Source organism: Saccopteryx leptura, chromosome 4 (assembly GCF_036850995.1).
Source record: "Saccopteryx leptura isolate mSacLep1 chromosome 4, mSacLep1_pri_phased_curated, whole genome shotgun sequence".
NCBI lineage: Eukaryota > Metazoa > Chordata > Mammalia > Chiroptera > Emballonuridae > Saccopteryx > Saccopteryx leptura.
The window spans coordinates 833,072-846,227 of record NC_089506.1 but is presented as its reverse complement, the minus strand read 5'-3'; the positions used below and the strand labels follow the sequence as shown (position 1 = coordinate 846,227).

The 13,156-nt window shown below is 61.8% G+C and overlaps 1 protein-coding gene across 7 annotated transcripts in view; it reads right to left on the bottom strand.

Moving 5' to 3' along the window:
- ARHGEF10 (Rho guanine nucleotide exchange factor 10) overlaps positions 1-11,198 on the bottom strand; it is an 80,311-nt gene extending 69,113 nt beyond the window's left edge. For all 7 annotated transcript variants that reach the window (XR_010750990.1, XM_066380051.1, XM_066380053.1 and 4 more), the window contains exon 1: positions 11,138-11,198. Coding sequence is in view for 6 of the 7 variants with exons in the window: in XM_066380051.1 (XP_066236148.1) it covers positions 11,138-11,165 (28 nt within the window). In the remaining variant the exon portion in view is untranslated. The remainder of the gene's footprint in view (positions 1-11,137) is intronic.
- Between the last annotated feature and the right edge of the window lie 1,958 nt (positions 11,199-13,156).

Below are 13,156 nucleotides of genomic sequence, written 5' to 3'. Positions count from 1 at the left end.
TACAGTGGGGTAAATGAACTTTATCAGTAGCCATGGGTACACTATCACTTCACACATAAGACTAACGTGAATCAACTTTGTTTTAGTTAATTTGCTACGTCAGTATGTATACATGAAGTGATAAAAATAGAGAGGCACACATGTGCTAAAGAAACATGTGCTTACGTGTCAAAACTTGTGATAGAAACGGACAGAACTTTCCGGTAGACCTTATATTTATAAGTATTTTCTTTCAAAAGAAACGGATGGCCTGACCAGGTGGTAGCATAGTAGATAGAGTAGTCCTGGGAGGCTGAGGACCCAGGATTGAGACCCCGAGGTTGCTGGCTTGAGCTCAGGCTCATCTGGTTTGAACAAGGCTCACCAGCTTGAGCCCAAGGTCGATGGCTTGAGCAAGGGGTCTGCTGTGGCACCACCCCACCCAGGCACATATGAGAAAGCAATCAATGAACAACTAAGGTGCCACAAGGAAGAATTGATGCTTCTTGTCTCTCTCCCTTCCTGTCTCTCTCTCTCTGCGTGCAATCAAAAAGAAAAAAGAAAAAAGATTGTATGTGGAGCCCTTTTAGGGTGATAAGTCGCCAATACACTAAAAGCCTCACAATTTTGTATATTCTTTTCTCAGAAATTATTTTACTAACATTTATCTTCAGGAACTAATTGGAGATCTTTACAAAACTTGAGTACAAGGATACTTTTGAAGAAACAACCTGTCTTATAATAAAAGATAATTTCTCAAACTATGGCACATTCACACAGTGACATGCTGTGAAATGAAGACAATGATCTCGTTGAAGGTTATGCAGTAACATGGACAGAAGTCCCTGATCTATTAAGTTAATACAGGTTATTAACTTGTCATTTCTCACTTGTTCAACAGAGGTCAATACTGGCGAGACTGCGGGGAAATGGAGCCGCGCTGCCCACTGGTGGGCATGGGACACGCAGCTGCCGCCGTGGAAACCAGGGCGGCGGTGACAACATGGAGTCACCATTCGACCCTGCAGCCTCACTTCTGAAAGCCGGGTGCAGACAGACGTGTGTTCACCGTGTTTCCGGACCAGGAGGGGCAGGCTGTCCAGTGTCCCTCGGGCAAATGACCCCGGGAAATGTGTCTGCCACACAATGGGCCATTATCCGGTCCCCCCCAGGAAGGAAATCCCGACACCTGCTACAGCGGTGACAGGGAGGGCGCTGCTGAGTGAGATAAGCCAGCACAAAGGATAGGTGCGGGGACTCCACCTGTAGGAGGTCCCGAGGTCCCGGGGTCATCAGATCCACCCAGCCGGGAGGTGGCGGTGCCGCGGGCTGGGGGGTGGGCGGGAGCGCTCACAGGGACAGGGGCTCAGCCCTGGAAGAGGAGAAAGGTCTGCAGCCGGGTGACCGGACCTCCTGCCACCCGCGTGCACGTCAACACGGGGAAGGTGGTCGGTGTCACCTCACGCATATTCTACCACAATAAAGAAGACTTTGGCTTTGGTAACTTAATCCCCGTGTGCTCACACGCAGTCCATTAAGAGCGCTGTCTCTGGACTGCTGAAAATAATTTGTCTTTTCTTCTGCGTGCCTTTCTCCATTTTGCAAATTTTCTATAACGAAGTCACTTCTTGTCTGTTCCACAGAGGTTTTTGTTTTAAGAACATGTTGCTACTCAGTCATCTCCTCCTTGTGCAGCATATTAACCCTCTGATGCTCCTATTCAATTAAAATATAAAACCACCCGTTCCTGCCCTGGCCGGGTAGTTCAGCGGATACAGCGTCATCCTGATGCACCAGGGATGTGGGTGTGATCCCCGGTCAGGGCACATGCAAGAAACAACCAATGAATGAACGGGTGGAACAAACCCATGTTTCTCTCTCTGTCTCTTTCTCTAAAATCAACCAGTTAATAAATAATAAAAACAAGACCTCCTGTGCGCTACAAGTGAGAAGAGCGCGTTTGTTACATAACGCTGAGGTTCAGCCCCGCCCGGGACGCCGCCCTCTGGGACGAGAGACCGCTCTCCGACTCGCTCTCCGGCTCTCCGACTCGGTGCTCACCACCCCGTCTGTCCCACACGGCTGGGAAACGACGCATGTCTCAGACGACGCTTTTGAATCTACCCTTAGTCACTCCATTCACTGAATAAACTGGTGAACTCACGTCAGAGCAATCCATCTCTGTGACGGAAGCACAGAAGCTTCCAGGATGTTTTCCAAGTGTAACTGTCACCCTCTCCTGAGGCCCCGGTCGCCAGGTAAGCCTGACGGCGAGACGGTGGCCTTGACACAGCAGACAAGTGACAGGAGAGTAGACGCTGCCTCACGAGGTGCCGGCCGGCGCAGGCTCGGAACCCGAGCCCCGACTCAGTCTGACGTTCTTCCTCCCACCGGCACGCACGCGCCTTAGGAACGGCTTTTTCCTGCTGCTGAACCCGAACAATTAATTATGTCAAGAGGAAACTTGTTACTTAAAAAAAATAAAGCTTTCAAACACGTGGCCCAAGACAGGCTCCTACAAGCTTGTGAGAGGACAAAACAGGAGGTGAACTTCGGGGTGTCCAGTGCACGCTCCCTCGAAAGAGGACAGTGGCCGCGTGCAGGGCCCTGGGGCACCCACATGCTACAGGGATACAGCACCCCTGCCCAGCACCCCTGCAGGGGAGGGCAGGGAGCTGCTGAGGTCAGGTGTCCTGCTCACCATGACCACTGTCCGTCCGAGAGGCAGGGCAGCCTGGGAAGTGGGGAGGGTGAGGGGAAGGGGAGAGGGGAGGGGAGGGGGAGGGGAGGGGGAGGGGAGGGGGGGAGGCGAGGGGGGAGGGGAGGGGAGGGGAGGGGAGAGGGGAGGCGAGGGGGAGGGGGAGGGGAGGGGGAGGGGAGGGGAGGGGAGGGGAGGGGAGAGGGGAGGCGAGGGGAGGGGAGGGGGAGGGGAGGCAAGGGGAGGGGAGGGAGGGGAGGGGAGGGGAGGGAGGGGAGGGGAAGGGGAGAGGGGAGGGGAGGGTGAGGGGAAGGGGAGAGGGGAGGGGAGGGGATGGGACGGGGGAGGGGGGAGGGGAGGGGGAGGGGAGGGGGAAGGGGAGGGGAGAGGAGGGGGAGGGGAGAGGGGAGGGGGAGGGGAGACGAGGGGAGGGGGGAGGGGAGGGGGGAAGGGAGGGGAGGGGGAGGGGAGGGGGAGGGGGAGGGGAGGGGGAGGGGAGGGGGAGGGGGAGGGGAGGGGGGAGGGGAGGGGAGAGGAGGGGGAGGGGAGAGGGGAGGGGGAGAGGAGGGAGAGGGGAGGGGAGAGGGGAGGGGAGGGGAGAGGGGAGGGGAGAGGGGAGGGGAGGGAGGGGAGGGGGAGGGGAGAGGAGGGGAGGGGAGGGAGGGGAGGGGAGGGAGGAGGGGAGGGGAAGGGGAGGGGAGGGTGAGGGGAAGGGGATGAGGGGAGGGGAGGGGATGGGACGGGGAGGGGGGAGGGGAGGGGGAGGGGAGGGGGAAGGGGAGGGGAGAGGAGGGGGAGGGGAGAGGGGAGGGGGAGGGAGATGAGGGAGGGGGAGGGGAGGGGGGAAGGGAGGGTGAGGGGGAGGGGAGGGGGAGGGGAGGGGAGAGGAGGGGGAGGGGAGAGGGGAGGGGGAGAGGAGGGAAGAGGGGAGGGGAGAGGGGAGGGGAGGGGAGAGGGGAGGGGAGAGGGGAGATGAGGGGAGGGGGGAGGGGAGGGGGGAAGGAGGGGGAGGGGGAGGGGAGGGGGAGGGGAGGGGAGAGGAGGGGGAGGGGAGAGGGGGAGGGGGAGAGGAGGGAGAGGGTGAGGGGAGAGGGGAGGGGAGGGGAGAGGGGAGGGGAGAGGGGAGGGGGAGAGGGGAGGGGGAGGGGAGGGGAGGGGGGAGGGGAGGGGAGAGGGGAGGGAGAGGGGAGGGGAGAGGAGGGGAGGGGAGAGGGGAGGGGGAGGGGAGATGAGGGGAGGGGGGAGGGGAGGGGGGAAGGGAGGGGAGGGGGAGGGGAGGGGGAGGGGAGGGGAGAGGAGGGGGAGGGGAGAGGGGAGGGGGAGAGTAGGGAGAGGAGAGTGGAGAGGGGAGGGAGGGGAGAGGGGAGGGGAGAGGGGAGGGGAGAGGGGAGGGGGAGGGGAGGGGAGGGGGGAGGGAGGGAGAGGGGAGGGGAGAGGGAGGGGAGAGGGGAGGGGGAGGGGAGAGGAGGGAGAGGGGAGGGGGAGGGGAGGGGAGGGGGAGGGGAGGGGGAGGGGAGGGGAAGGGACGGAGGAGAGGGGAGGGGAAGGGAGGGGAAGGGAAGGGGAGGGGAAGGGAGGGGAAGGGAAGGGGAGGGGAAAGGGGGGGAGGGGAGGGGAGGGGGAGGGGAGGGGGAGGAGAGGGGAGAGGGGGAGGGGAGAGGGGAGGGGAGAGGGGAGGGGGAGGGGAGGGGAGGGGAGAGGGGAGGCAAGGGGAGGGGAGGGGAGAGGGGAGGCAAGGGGAGGGGGGGGGGAGAGGGGAGGGGAGGGGAGGGGAGAGGGGAAGGGAGGGGAGGGGAGGCTAGGGGAGGGGAGGCAAGGGGAGGGGGGAGGGGAGGGGAGGGGAGGCGAGGGGAAGGAGGGGAGGGGAGGGGAGGCTGCTGACAGGCACCTCTCCTAACACAGCTCCCTGAGCGTCCGATCAGCAGGACAGGGGAAAGCAGTGACCACGTCCCTCCGAAGGTTTGAGCCTTCGTTTTAAACACACAGTGCAGCACCTCCAGCTCAGGCCCAAGAAGACGGACGCTGAGACCCTCAGGCCCAGACCAGCACCCAGTGCCACCGCCCTCATACCCGGCCCAAACCAAAGCCAGTGTCCAGGCTGTGAGCACAGCCCTGCAGAGGCCTGCCCATTCCAGGAGCCTCTGGGGGACTGTCCCCACCACACCCTCTCCTTCCAGGAAACCGCAGGCACAGCCATCCTCAGAGCCATCCCGTTAGTCACCGGGGCGACCAGTCTTCAGCAGGATGCCACCGACCCCACCCACAGCAGTGGCCCCTGAACCAGGAATGAGGCCTGGTTCCTTCCCAGGCACAGCACAGGGCACAGCCTTGGCTGCAGTGACCAATTTATTTCTTAGGTCAGAAGCAGGGAGATAGTGAGGCAGACTCCCACATGCGTCCTAACCAGGACCCACCCAGCAGCCCCATCTGGGGCCAACACTAGAGTACCAAGCTATTTTTAGTGCCTGACACTGACACACTCAGATCAACCAAGCCACTGGCTGTGGGAAGGGAAGAGGGAGAGAAAGGGGAGAGGAAGGTCACTTCTCCTGTGTGCTCTGACTGGAAATCGAACCTGGAACATCCACACACCAGGCTGACACTCTGTCCACTGAGCCACCAGCCAGGGTCTTAATGCACTGACCAACTTCTAACCAAGCTTGCTGCTTCAGCTCGTCAGTGAGCAGCTACTCGCTCACCAACTTAAGCACAGATTTTTAAAACCTATTACAACACAGAACATTTTAGGAATGTCCTATTTCTTCTCATCACAACCTAACACAACACACACCTCTCACTTTGTGCCTCTATGCAAGGAGCAGGAGCTACCTCAATTCCGATCTTTGGAATTCTTTTCTGGGCAACAGAGCCGTCCAGCAGAGCTTCCGGGGTCGAGGGACGGGCCCTGTGCTGCCCCCTGTGTGGCCCTGAACTCCGGGAGGCCAGCATGACCTACGAACCGACTCTGGTTTCTCGAGACGCTGAGCCCCATAGAGGCCACCCCAGGGGACACCCCACAGGCCGTCCCCACACCCCAGGGGACACCCCACGGACCGTCCGGCCACCCCAGGGGACACACCACGGACCGTCCGCACACCCCGGGGGACACACCGCGGACCGTCCCCACACCCCGGGGGACACACCGCGGACCGTCCCCACACCCCGGGGGACACACCGCGGACCGTCCCCACACCCCGGGGGACACACCGCGGACCGTCCCCACACCCCAGGGGACACCCCACCAGGCCCTCCACCTGTGCCCAGGAGACAGGACCTAGATCGAGACTCACTCATGTAAAAATAAAAGCCTTCAAGGTGAGAAGCGACAAGCACCGATTTGAGATGAGTAAGAACGGCTTTCCAGAAGCACTGATTCAGGCCGAGCCCAGTTAGTGTCCCAACGCGAGACAGGGACAGGGACAGGGACACCCACAGCAGGAAGGTGCTGGCACACGGATGCTGACTCCACACAATGTTTCTGATTTCCGTCCGCACCAGCCGTCCCACGGCCACCGCACCCGCTCTCTCCTGATCTCTGTAAACCGCTCTGCGGGGCGCAGTGTGGCCTGGGGCCCCGCCCAAGGGCTACTTCGCCTGTGTCACCACCCAAAGGTCCAGGGCGGGTCCTCTGGGACAGCAGCACCGGCTCCGCATTCCAAGGGCTTCATTGATATTATCGATCTTGAGCGGTTCGTGTCGCTTTAACAGGCTTCATTTCTGGAGCGGGTTCGGTTTCACAGGAACTGAGATGAAGGCACAGAGACCTCGCACATACACCCCCCGCCACCGTCTCACCCCCACCAGGCAGGGCACTTGTTACACTGACATGTCATTGCCACCCAGAGTCCACAGTGGACAGCAGGCCACTCTGTGCTGTACATTCTGTGGGTCCAGACAGATGCACAGCGATGTGTGTTTATCATTAGTCTCACCAGAGTCGAGTCTCTGCCCTAAAAGTCCCGTGATCCCACCTGTCACCCCTCCCAATGCCATGGCAACCACTCTGTTGCCATCTCCGTGGTGTGGCCCTTTCTGGGACGCCACGGGGTCGGAACCACAGGGCGAGCCTCCCCGACTGGCTCCTGTCGCTCAGGACGTGCATTGGGGTTCCACGTGTCCCCCCACAACAGGACAGCCCGTCTCTGGTCAGCTGAATAGCAACCTGCAGTCTGGACGGACCACAGTCTGTCACCTGCAGGAGGACAACTGCAGGTTGGATAAAGCGGCTACGAACGTCACGTGATATCAGTTTTGGGGTCATTGGGGTAAATACCAAGGAGTGGGATCGCTCAGTCACTGGGAAGAAGATGTGAGGTTCAGCCTTGTAAGAACCGCCCACTGCCCCCCAAAGAGGCCGCACCCCCTATGCCCCAGCTGCAATGAGGGTGCAGGGCCCGCCCACTGGGCCGCTGTCCCCAAGGTGGGGTCATGGTCCAGCCACTTCCTCTCACTGAGGGAAACAAGCTCCTGGTGGAGGCAGAGCCCTCTGACCAGCGACCCCTGAGACACCTCTGTCGCCAGCATCCTGGGGGGGTCTCCCACCGCAGCCCCTCCCTCAGCAGCACAGGGAAGGGAAGGCATATCCAACTGCCCCGAACCCGGCGGCCCAAGCCTGAGCCAGCCGGACCTGCAGCCCACCAGTCGCTCGAGTGACGTGGGCTGGGACTCACCCTCCCCGGGGAGAGCACAGCCGGCCGCAGGGCTCAGGGCGAGGGGGCAGGTCCCTCCCTGGGCGCAGAGAACTCTCCAGACTGCTCAAAACCCACCAGCAGCTTCCAGAGACGTGCACAGACGACCACGGTGAGGAGAGGATGGAAAGTGTTCAATTTCAAGCTCAGAGATATAAATTACGCATTTTGTTCCTGAGGCCTAAAGAACAGTCGTTCATTGTAATATGAAAGTTTTATCCAAGATACGATGTTTCTCTTATTTCTGATGAACGCTACTTGTCTTTAATTCCTTTATTGTTGAAAACAAAGCCAAACACAGAGGAAGGAGTGTGGCAGGAGGAGCAGCTGCCATGGCTCCTCAGCAGGGGCTGCTCCCAGCCTCCCGCCTCCGCCTGGCTCTGGGTGTCACTGCTGGACAGCGCCGTCCCTCAGCGCAGGCCACTGCAGGCCACGCCCCGGGCTCGGCTCACCGGTGACTGTGTCACAACCCTACACGAAGGCACCGGCACAAACGCAGGACTGAGAGCCGAGATAAACGTCCTCAGGTGCGGACATGTGGTTGGCACCCACGGAGGGCGGCGTCTGCACAGCTGCACTGAACGCAGACGGCTGGGGCCTCCCACGGCCCCCACGTCTCAGAGAGCTCACACAGTAGCAGAGCCCGTGCAGTGGTCGGGGGAAGTCACCCCACCCGCGAGGACACACACTCCCAGCACCCTCTGGGCATCGCCAGTTAGACAGGATGGGAGGTGGTGAGCGTGTTCCTTCACTTTCAAAGAAAAAGAAAACAAAGTCAGATGCAGCCCAAGAGTGCCGCAGACGAGCGCGGGTAATAACTGTGCAGGTCCCGAGTGAGAGCGGGGCGGAATGAGGCAGCTCACTCGGAGAAGAACGGAATCAGGAGGTCATGCAATGCAGCCGACAGCTTGCAGGAGCGAGTCTGACCCCCAACGCTTTATTTATAGGGCAGAGCAAAGTCATTAGCAAATCAAAGGGATCTCTGATACAAAGTCACATTTCCGAGGCCCAGTGCAGAAACCGCTCTACCCTGCGTAACATCTTAACTTCACAAAACAAAGGTAAAAGGGAAGCTGCCTCCAGTCTCCCTGAGGGACACGGGGATGGGACAGCGGACACCCAGCTGGCACGAGGTGTGGGGAAGGGCACGCAAACTGCCTTCACCCCCTTAACAGTCAGAGGCTGTGGGGAGAGCTTAGCCTCTAGCAACTTAACCAGGCAAGTGAGGTGGGGGGTGAAACCAGGAGAAATACTCAGCTTCACAGCCAACGTGGAGCTGTGGGGAAGAGCCCAGCCCTTAGCTTCAGCCTTAGACTGCGAGGGCTGTGCTAGCAGGCAGTCTCCCACACAAGAGACCCTACAGCAGAATCGCAATCACGCGTGAGCCCTGCGGCGTCCTGGCCCACAGGCTCTGGTGCACAGCCAGGGAAGCAGAAGCATCGAGCCCTGGCCCTGCTCTCAGACGGCCGGGCTCCTGCAGGACACCGTGCTCACCAGGTCCCACAGGCAGAGGCTCGGGCTTCACTCACACCCAGCACAGACCCGCTGTCTGACGGCTTCACTCACACCCAGCACAGACCCGGTGTCCCACGGCTTCACTCACACCCAGCACAGACCCTGTGTCCCACGGCTTCACTCACGCCCAGCACAGACCCGGTGTCCCACGACTTCACTCACGCCCAGCACAGACCCTGTGTCCCACGGCTTCACTCACACCCAGCACAGACCCTGTGTCCCACGGCTTCACTCACACCCAGCACAGACCCTGTGTCCCACGGCTTCACTCACACCCAGCACAGACCCTGTGTCCCACGGCTTCACTCACGCCCAGCACAGACCCGGTGTCCCACGACTTCACTCACACCCAGCACAGACCCTGTGTCCCACGGCTTCACTCACACCCAGCACAGACCCTGTGTCCCACGGCTTCACTCACACCCAGCACAGACCCTGTGTCCCACGGCTTCACTCACGCCCAGCACAGACCCGGTGTCCCACGACTTCACTCACGCCCAGCACAGACCCTGTGTCCCACGGCTTCACTCACACCCAGCACAGACCCGGTGTCCCACGGCTTCACTCACACCCAGCACAGACCCGGTGTCCCACGGCTTCACTCACGCCCAGCACAGACCCGGTGTCCCACGGCTTCACTCACGCCCAGCACAGACCCTGTGTCCCACGGCTTCACTCACGCCCAGCACAGACCCTGTGTCCCACGGCCTCACTCACGCCCAGCACAGACCCTGTGTCCCACGGCTTCACTCACGCCCAGCACAGACCCTGTGTCCCACGGCTTCACTCACACCCAGCACAGACCCTGTGTCCCACGGCTTCACTCACGCCCAGCACAGACCCTGTGTCCCACGGCTTCACTCACACCCAGCACAGACCCTGTGTCCCACGGCTTCACTCACACCCAGCACAGACCCTGTGTCCCACGGCTTCACTCACGCCCAGCACAGACCCGGTGTCCCACGGCTTCACTCACGCCCAGCACAGACCCTGTGTCCCACGGCTTCACTCACGCCCAGCACAGACCCTGTGTCCCACGGCCTCACTCACACCCAGCACAGACCCTGTGTCCCACGGCTCCACTCACACCCAGCACAGACCCTGTGTCCCACGGCCTCACTCACACCCAGCACAGACCCTGTGTCCCACGGCTTCACTCACGCCCAGCACAGACCCTGTGTCCCACGGCTTCACTCACGCCCAGCACAGACCCGGTGTCTAACGTGCAGGGGGTCCGACGGTGCGTGCGCCCGTGTCGCCGGCTGTCTGTGCACGGCCCCTCACCACGCCCCCCCCACCCCTCCCGCCCCACGCTCCCCAGGGGGGGACGAGGGCAACCTGGTCCCGATTTACCAGAGGGACAGCCTGACCCCGCTGCAAACACAGGACTCCGTGGATAAGAGCGAGCGTGAGCGAGGGCTGGGGCAGGGAAAGGGGTGACCTGTCGGCTGGTGGAGGGTCTGGCCCCCAGTTTGTAAGAGCAGGCGTGGGAAGCGCACATGGCGAGCCCCCCTGTGACCCGTGAGGCTGGGTAGCAGGGCCCCACCCCCGCTGGGAGGACACAGGAGCGACTCCCAAGCCCGTGGTGGTGTCCCGACTCCACCCCTCCCCCGTGGCCTCCGGTCTGCAGGCACAGACGGCTGTCTGCACACAGGTGGCCCAGCTACACCTGGGTGACAAGAACCCCAGGAGCAGGCCTGGGGAGCAGGGAGCCCCTTCCATCCCAGGTGTGCATGGCCACCTCCCTGCCTCAGTCTCTCCAGCAGCGGCTCAGCTCCGGGAGGCCCAGGACCGCAGAGGGGAACCAACCTGCCGCCCTCCCTCGGTCCTCCCTGAGGGAGCAGCAGAACGGGAAGGCCCTGCCGTCCCTGAGGGGCCATCGCCGGACGGGAGGGAAGCAGAACTGGACGCTGCCTGGCAACCTGCAGGGGCCTGGAGCCAGTGGGGCCGCCTGAGTGAGTCTCCACCCAGGACCTTCCTCACCAACCTCTCCGCTCGGGGGGCTCCTGGGGGGACGGAGAAGGCTCAGCCAGGACACCCCAACTGAGCCCCCCCGGGAGGCACCAGAGCTCCGCCTCCACAGTGTCTGGGGTCCACCACCTTCCTGGCCAAGGGGCACCCACCTGGTCACAGCCCCGTGGCCAGCAGATGACTGATTCCAAGAGCACAGAGCCCCTGGAGGAAGTTCCGGCACCCCACCCCCACCCCCTGCGCAGGGTCACCGGCCCGGACACCTCCAGTGAGGCGCAGTCCTTACCTTGCGGAGTGGGGGCAGGCGGGTCCATGCTGTGGCTCCGGAAGCCTCCGGCTGGGCAGCCCTGTGGGAGGAGACAGGCAGTCACGGCCCGTGGGAGCTGCCCTCAGCCCACAGGGCGCCCCAGGGACAGCCCCCGGGCAGGGGGGACGCTGCTTCTCAGCACAGCTACAATTAAAGAGCCACAAGGACAGCAAACTTCCCGTAAATAACCCAGCGAGAAACCCAACACAGTCCCATGTGCCGGCCTCTAGCTGGGCAGCAGACAGGGCTGGCTTCCACCGCTGGTCCCGCCGGACCCGCCTAGCCAGGCCCACGTCCCCTCTGCTTCACTGCAGACACAGGCCAGGGGAGAAGCAGACACGCGAGTCACACGTCTGTCTTCCTCTGCCTCCCACCAAGATCCAGGGTCCTGAGTGGAGAACTGACTGCCCAGGACTCAGACGCAGGCTGACCACTGTCTTAACCCGACCCCTGCTTGTCCTCTGTATCTCCTCTCGCTTCCCTGCGTGCTCGTGGGAAAAGCAAGCCGGGCATAAGTGCGGCAGGGGCTGCACCACAGGAAGGGGCCCTCCGTGGTCCCTGGTTCTAGAGTGTCACCGTCACACCTGCCCGGCTTCCAGCAGAGTCACAGGTGGACAGCACAGTGTGCTCCAGAGGCCACACTCCGCAGGGAGCCTTTGGGAATCTGCAGAGACCCCGGACAAGGCAGTGGGGGAGACACAGAGGCCCATGGCCCAGCACGGACACCCACCCTGACCTGGCACAGCCGCCCGCCCGGAGCCGCCCGCCCAGAGCCGTCTGCACGACCCCTCTACCTCCCGCGGGACAGGCTCTGGGGTCCAGGCCCTCCCCCCATGCCGTCCCAGCACACTGCTGTCAGGGGGCCCGCCTGTCCAGCCTCACGGGGGGCACAGCCAGTGCCACCTGGAGTTCAGGGGTCTGCTGAGGCCCTGGCGGAACCCACCATCCAGGGCAGGGACAGAGCAGTTCCCAGTCAAGCCTCCCTCGCTCCTACCGCTCACCCTGCGAGCCGCCTCCTGACTGGGTCAGGCTCGGACCTGCACGGATGAGTAAGGAGACACACCGGATTCTTTCCGGCAAAGCTCAGCCCCTGGACGCAGAGGTGCTCGGCCTCCGAAATGTGCCGTCATCAGCTCCCCCGCCCCTGGGCTGAGTCCACAGGGCTCCTGTCCTGACTGCTCAGCCCGTGCCCGGCCTCCTCAGGCCACCTGGACGCCGGGCTGCAGGGAGGCAGAGCCTGGCCCCGTCAGGGACCAGCCAAGCGACTCGTGCGCTGCATCCCGACCACATCCTCCCGAAGACGGAGCCTTCCCGCCCCAGCCCGAAGCCTCCTCTCAAATGGGCACCTGCGACCATGTTCATGTAAACCTCCCGTTCCAATTCACCTTCTCACGATCCTGACCATCAGAACCCGGCCGAAGTCACGGCTCTTTTCCCGACAGAGAAAGAAGGCAAATAACAGCACAAAACAGCAACTATGTGTAACTTGCATCAAGATGTAATTCTTTGCCCGGCCAGCACTTAGGGTCATGCCAACGAGAGATAACAGACGTTCAAAGCACACACATCTAGTTGACGGTGAAGTTTGAATGCCCACATTACTTTCCTTAAAAATAACAATGGGCCCTGGCCGGTTGGCTCAGCAGTAGAGCGTCGGCCTGGCGTGCGGGGGACCCGGGTTCGATTCCCGGCCAGGGCACATAGGAGAAGTGCCCATTTGCTTCTCCACCCCCACCACCCCCTCCTTCCTCTCTGTCTCTCTCTTCCCCTCCCGCAGTGAGGCTCCATTGGAGCAAAGATGGCCCAGGCGCTGGGGATGGCTCCTTGGCCTCTGCCCCAGGCGCTGGAGTGGCTCTGGTCGCGGCAGAACGACCCCCCCGGAGGGGCAGAGCGTCGCCCCTGGTGGGCATGCCGGGTGGATCCCGGTCGGTCGCATGCGGGAGTCTGACTGTCTCTCCCCGTTTCCAGCTTCAGAAAAATACAATAATAATAATAATA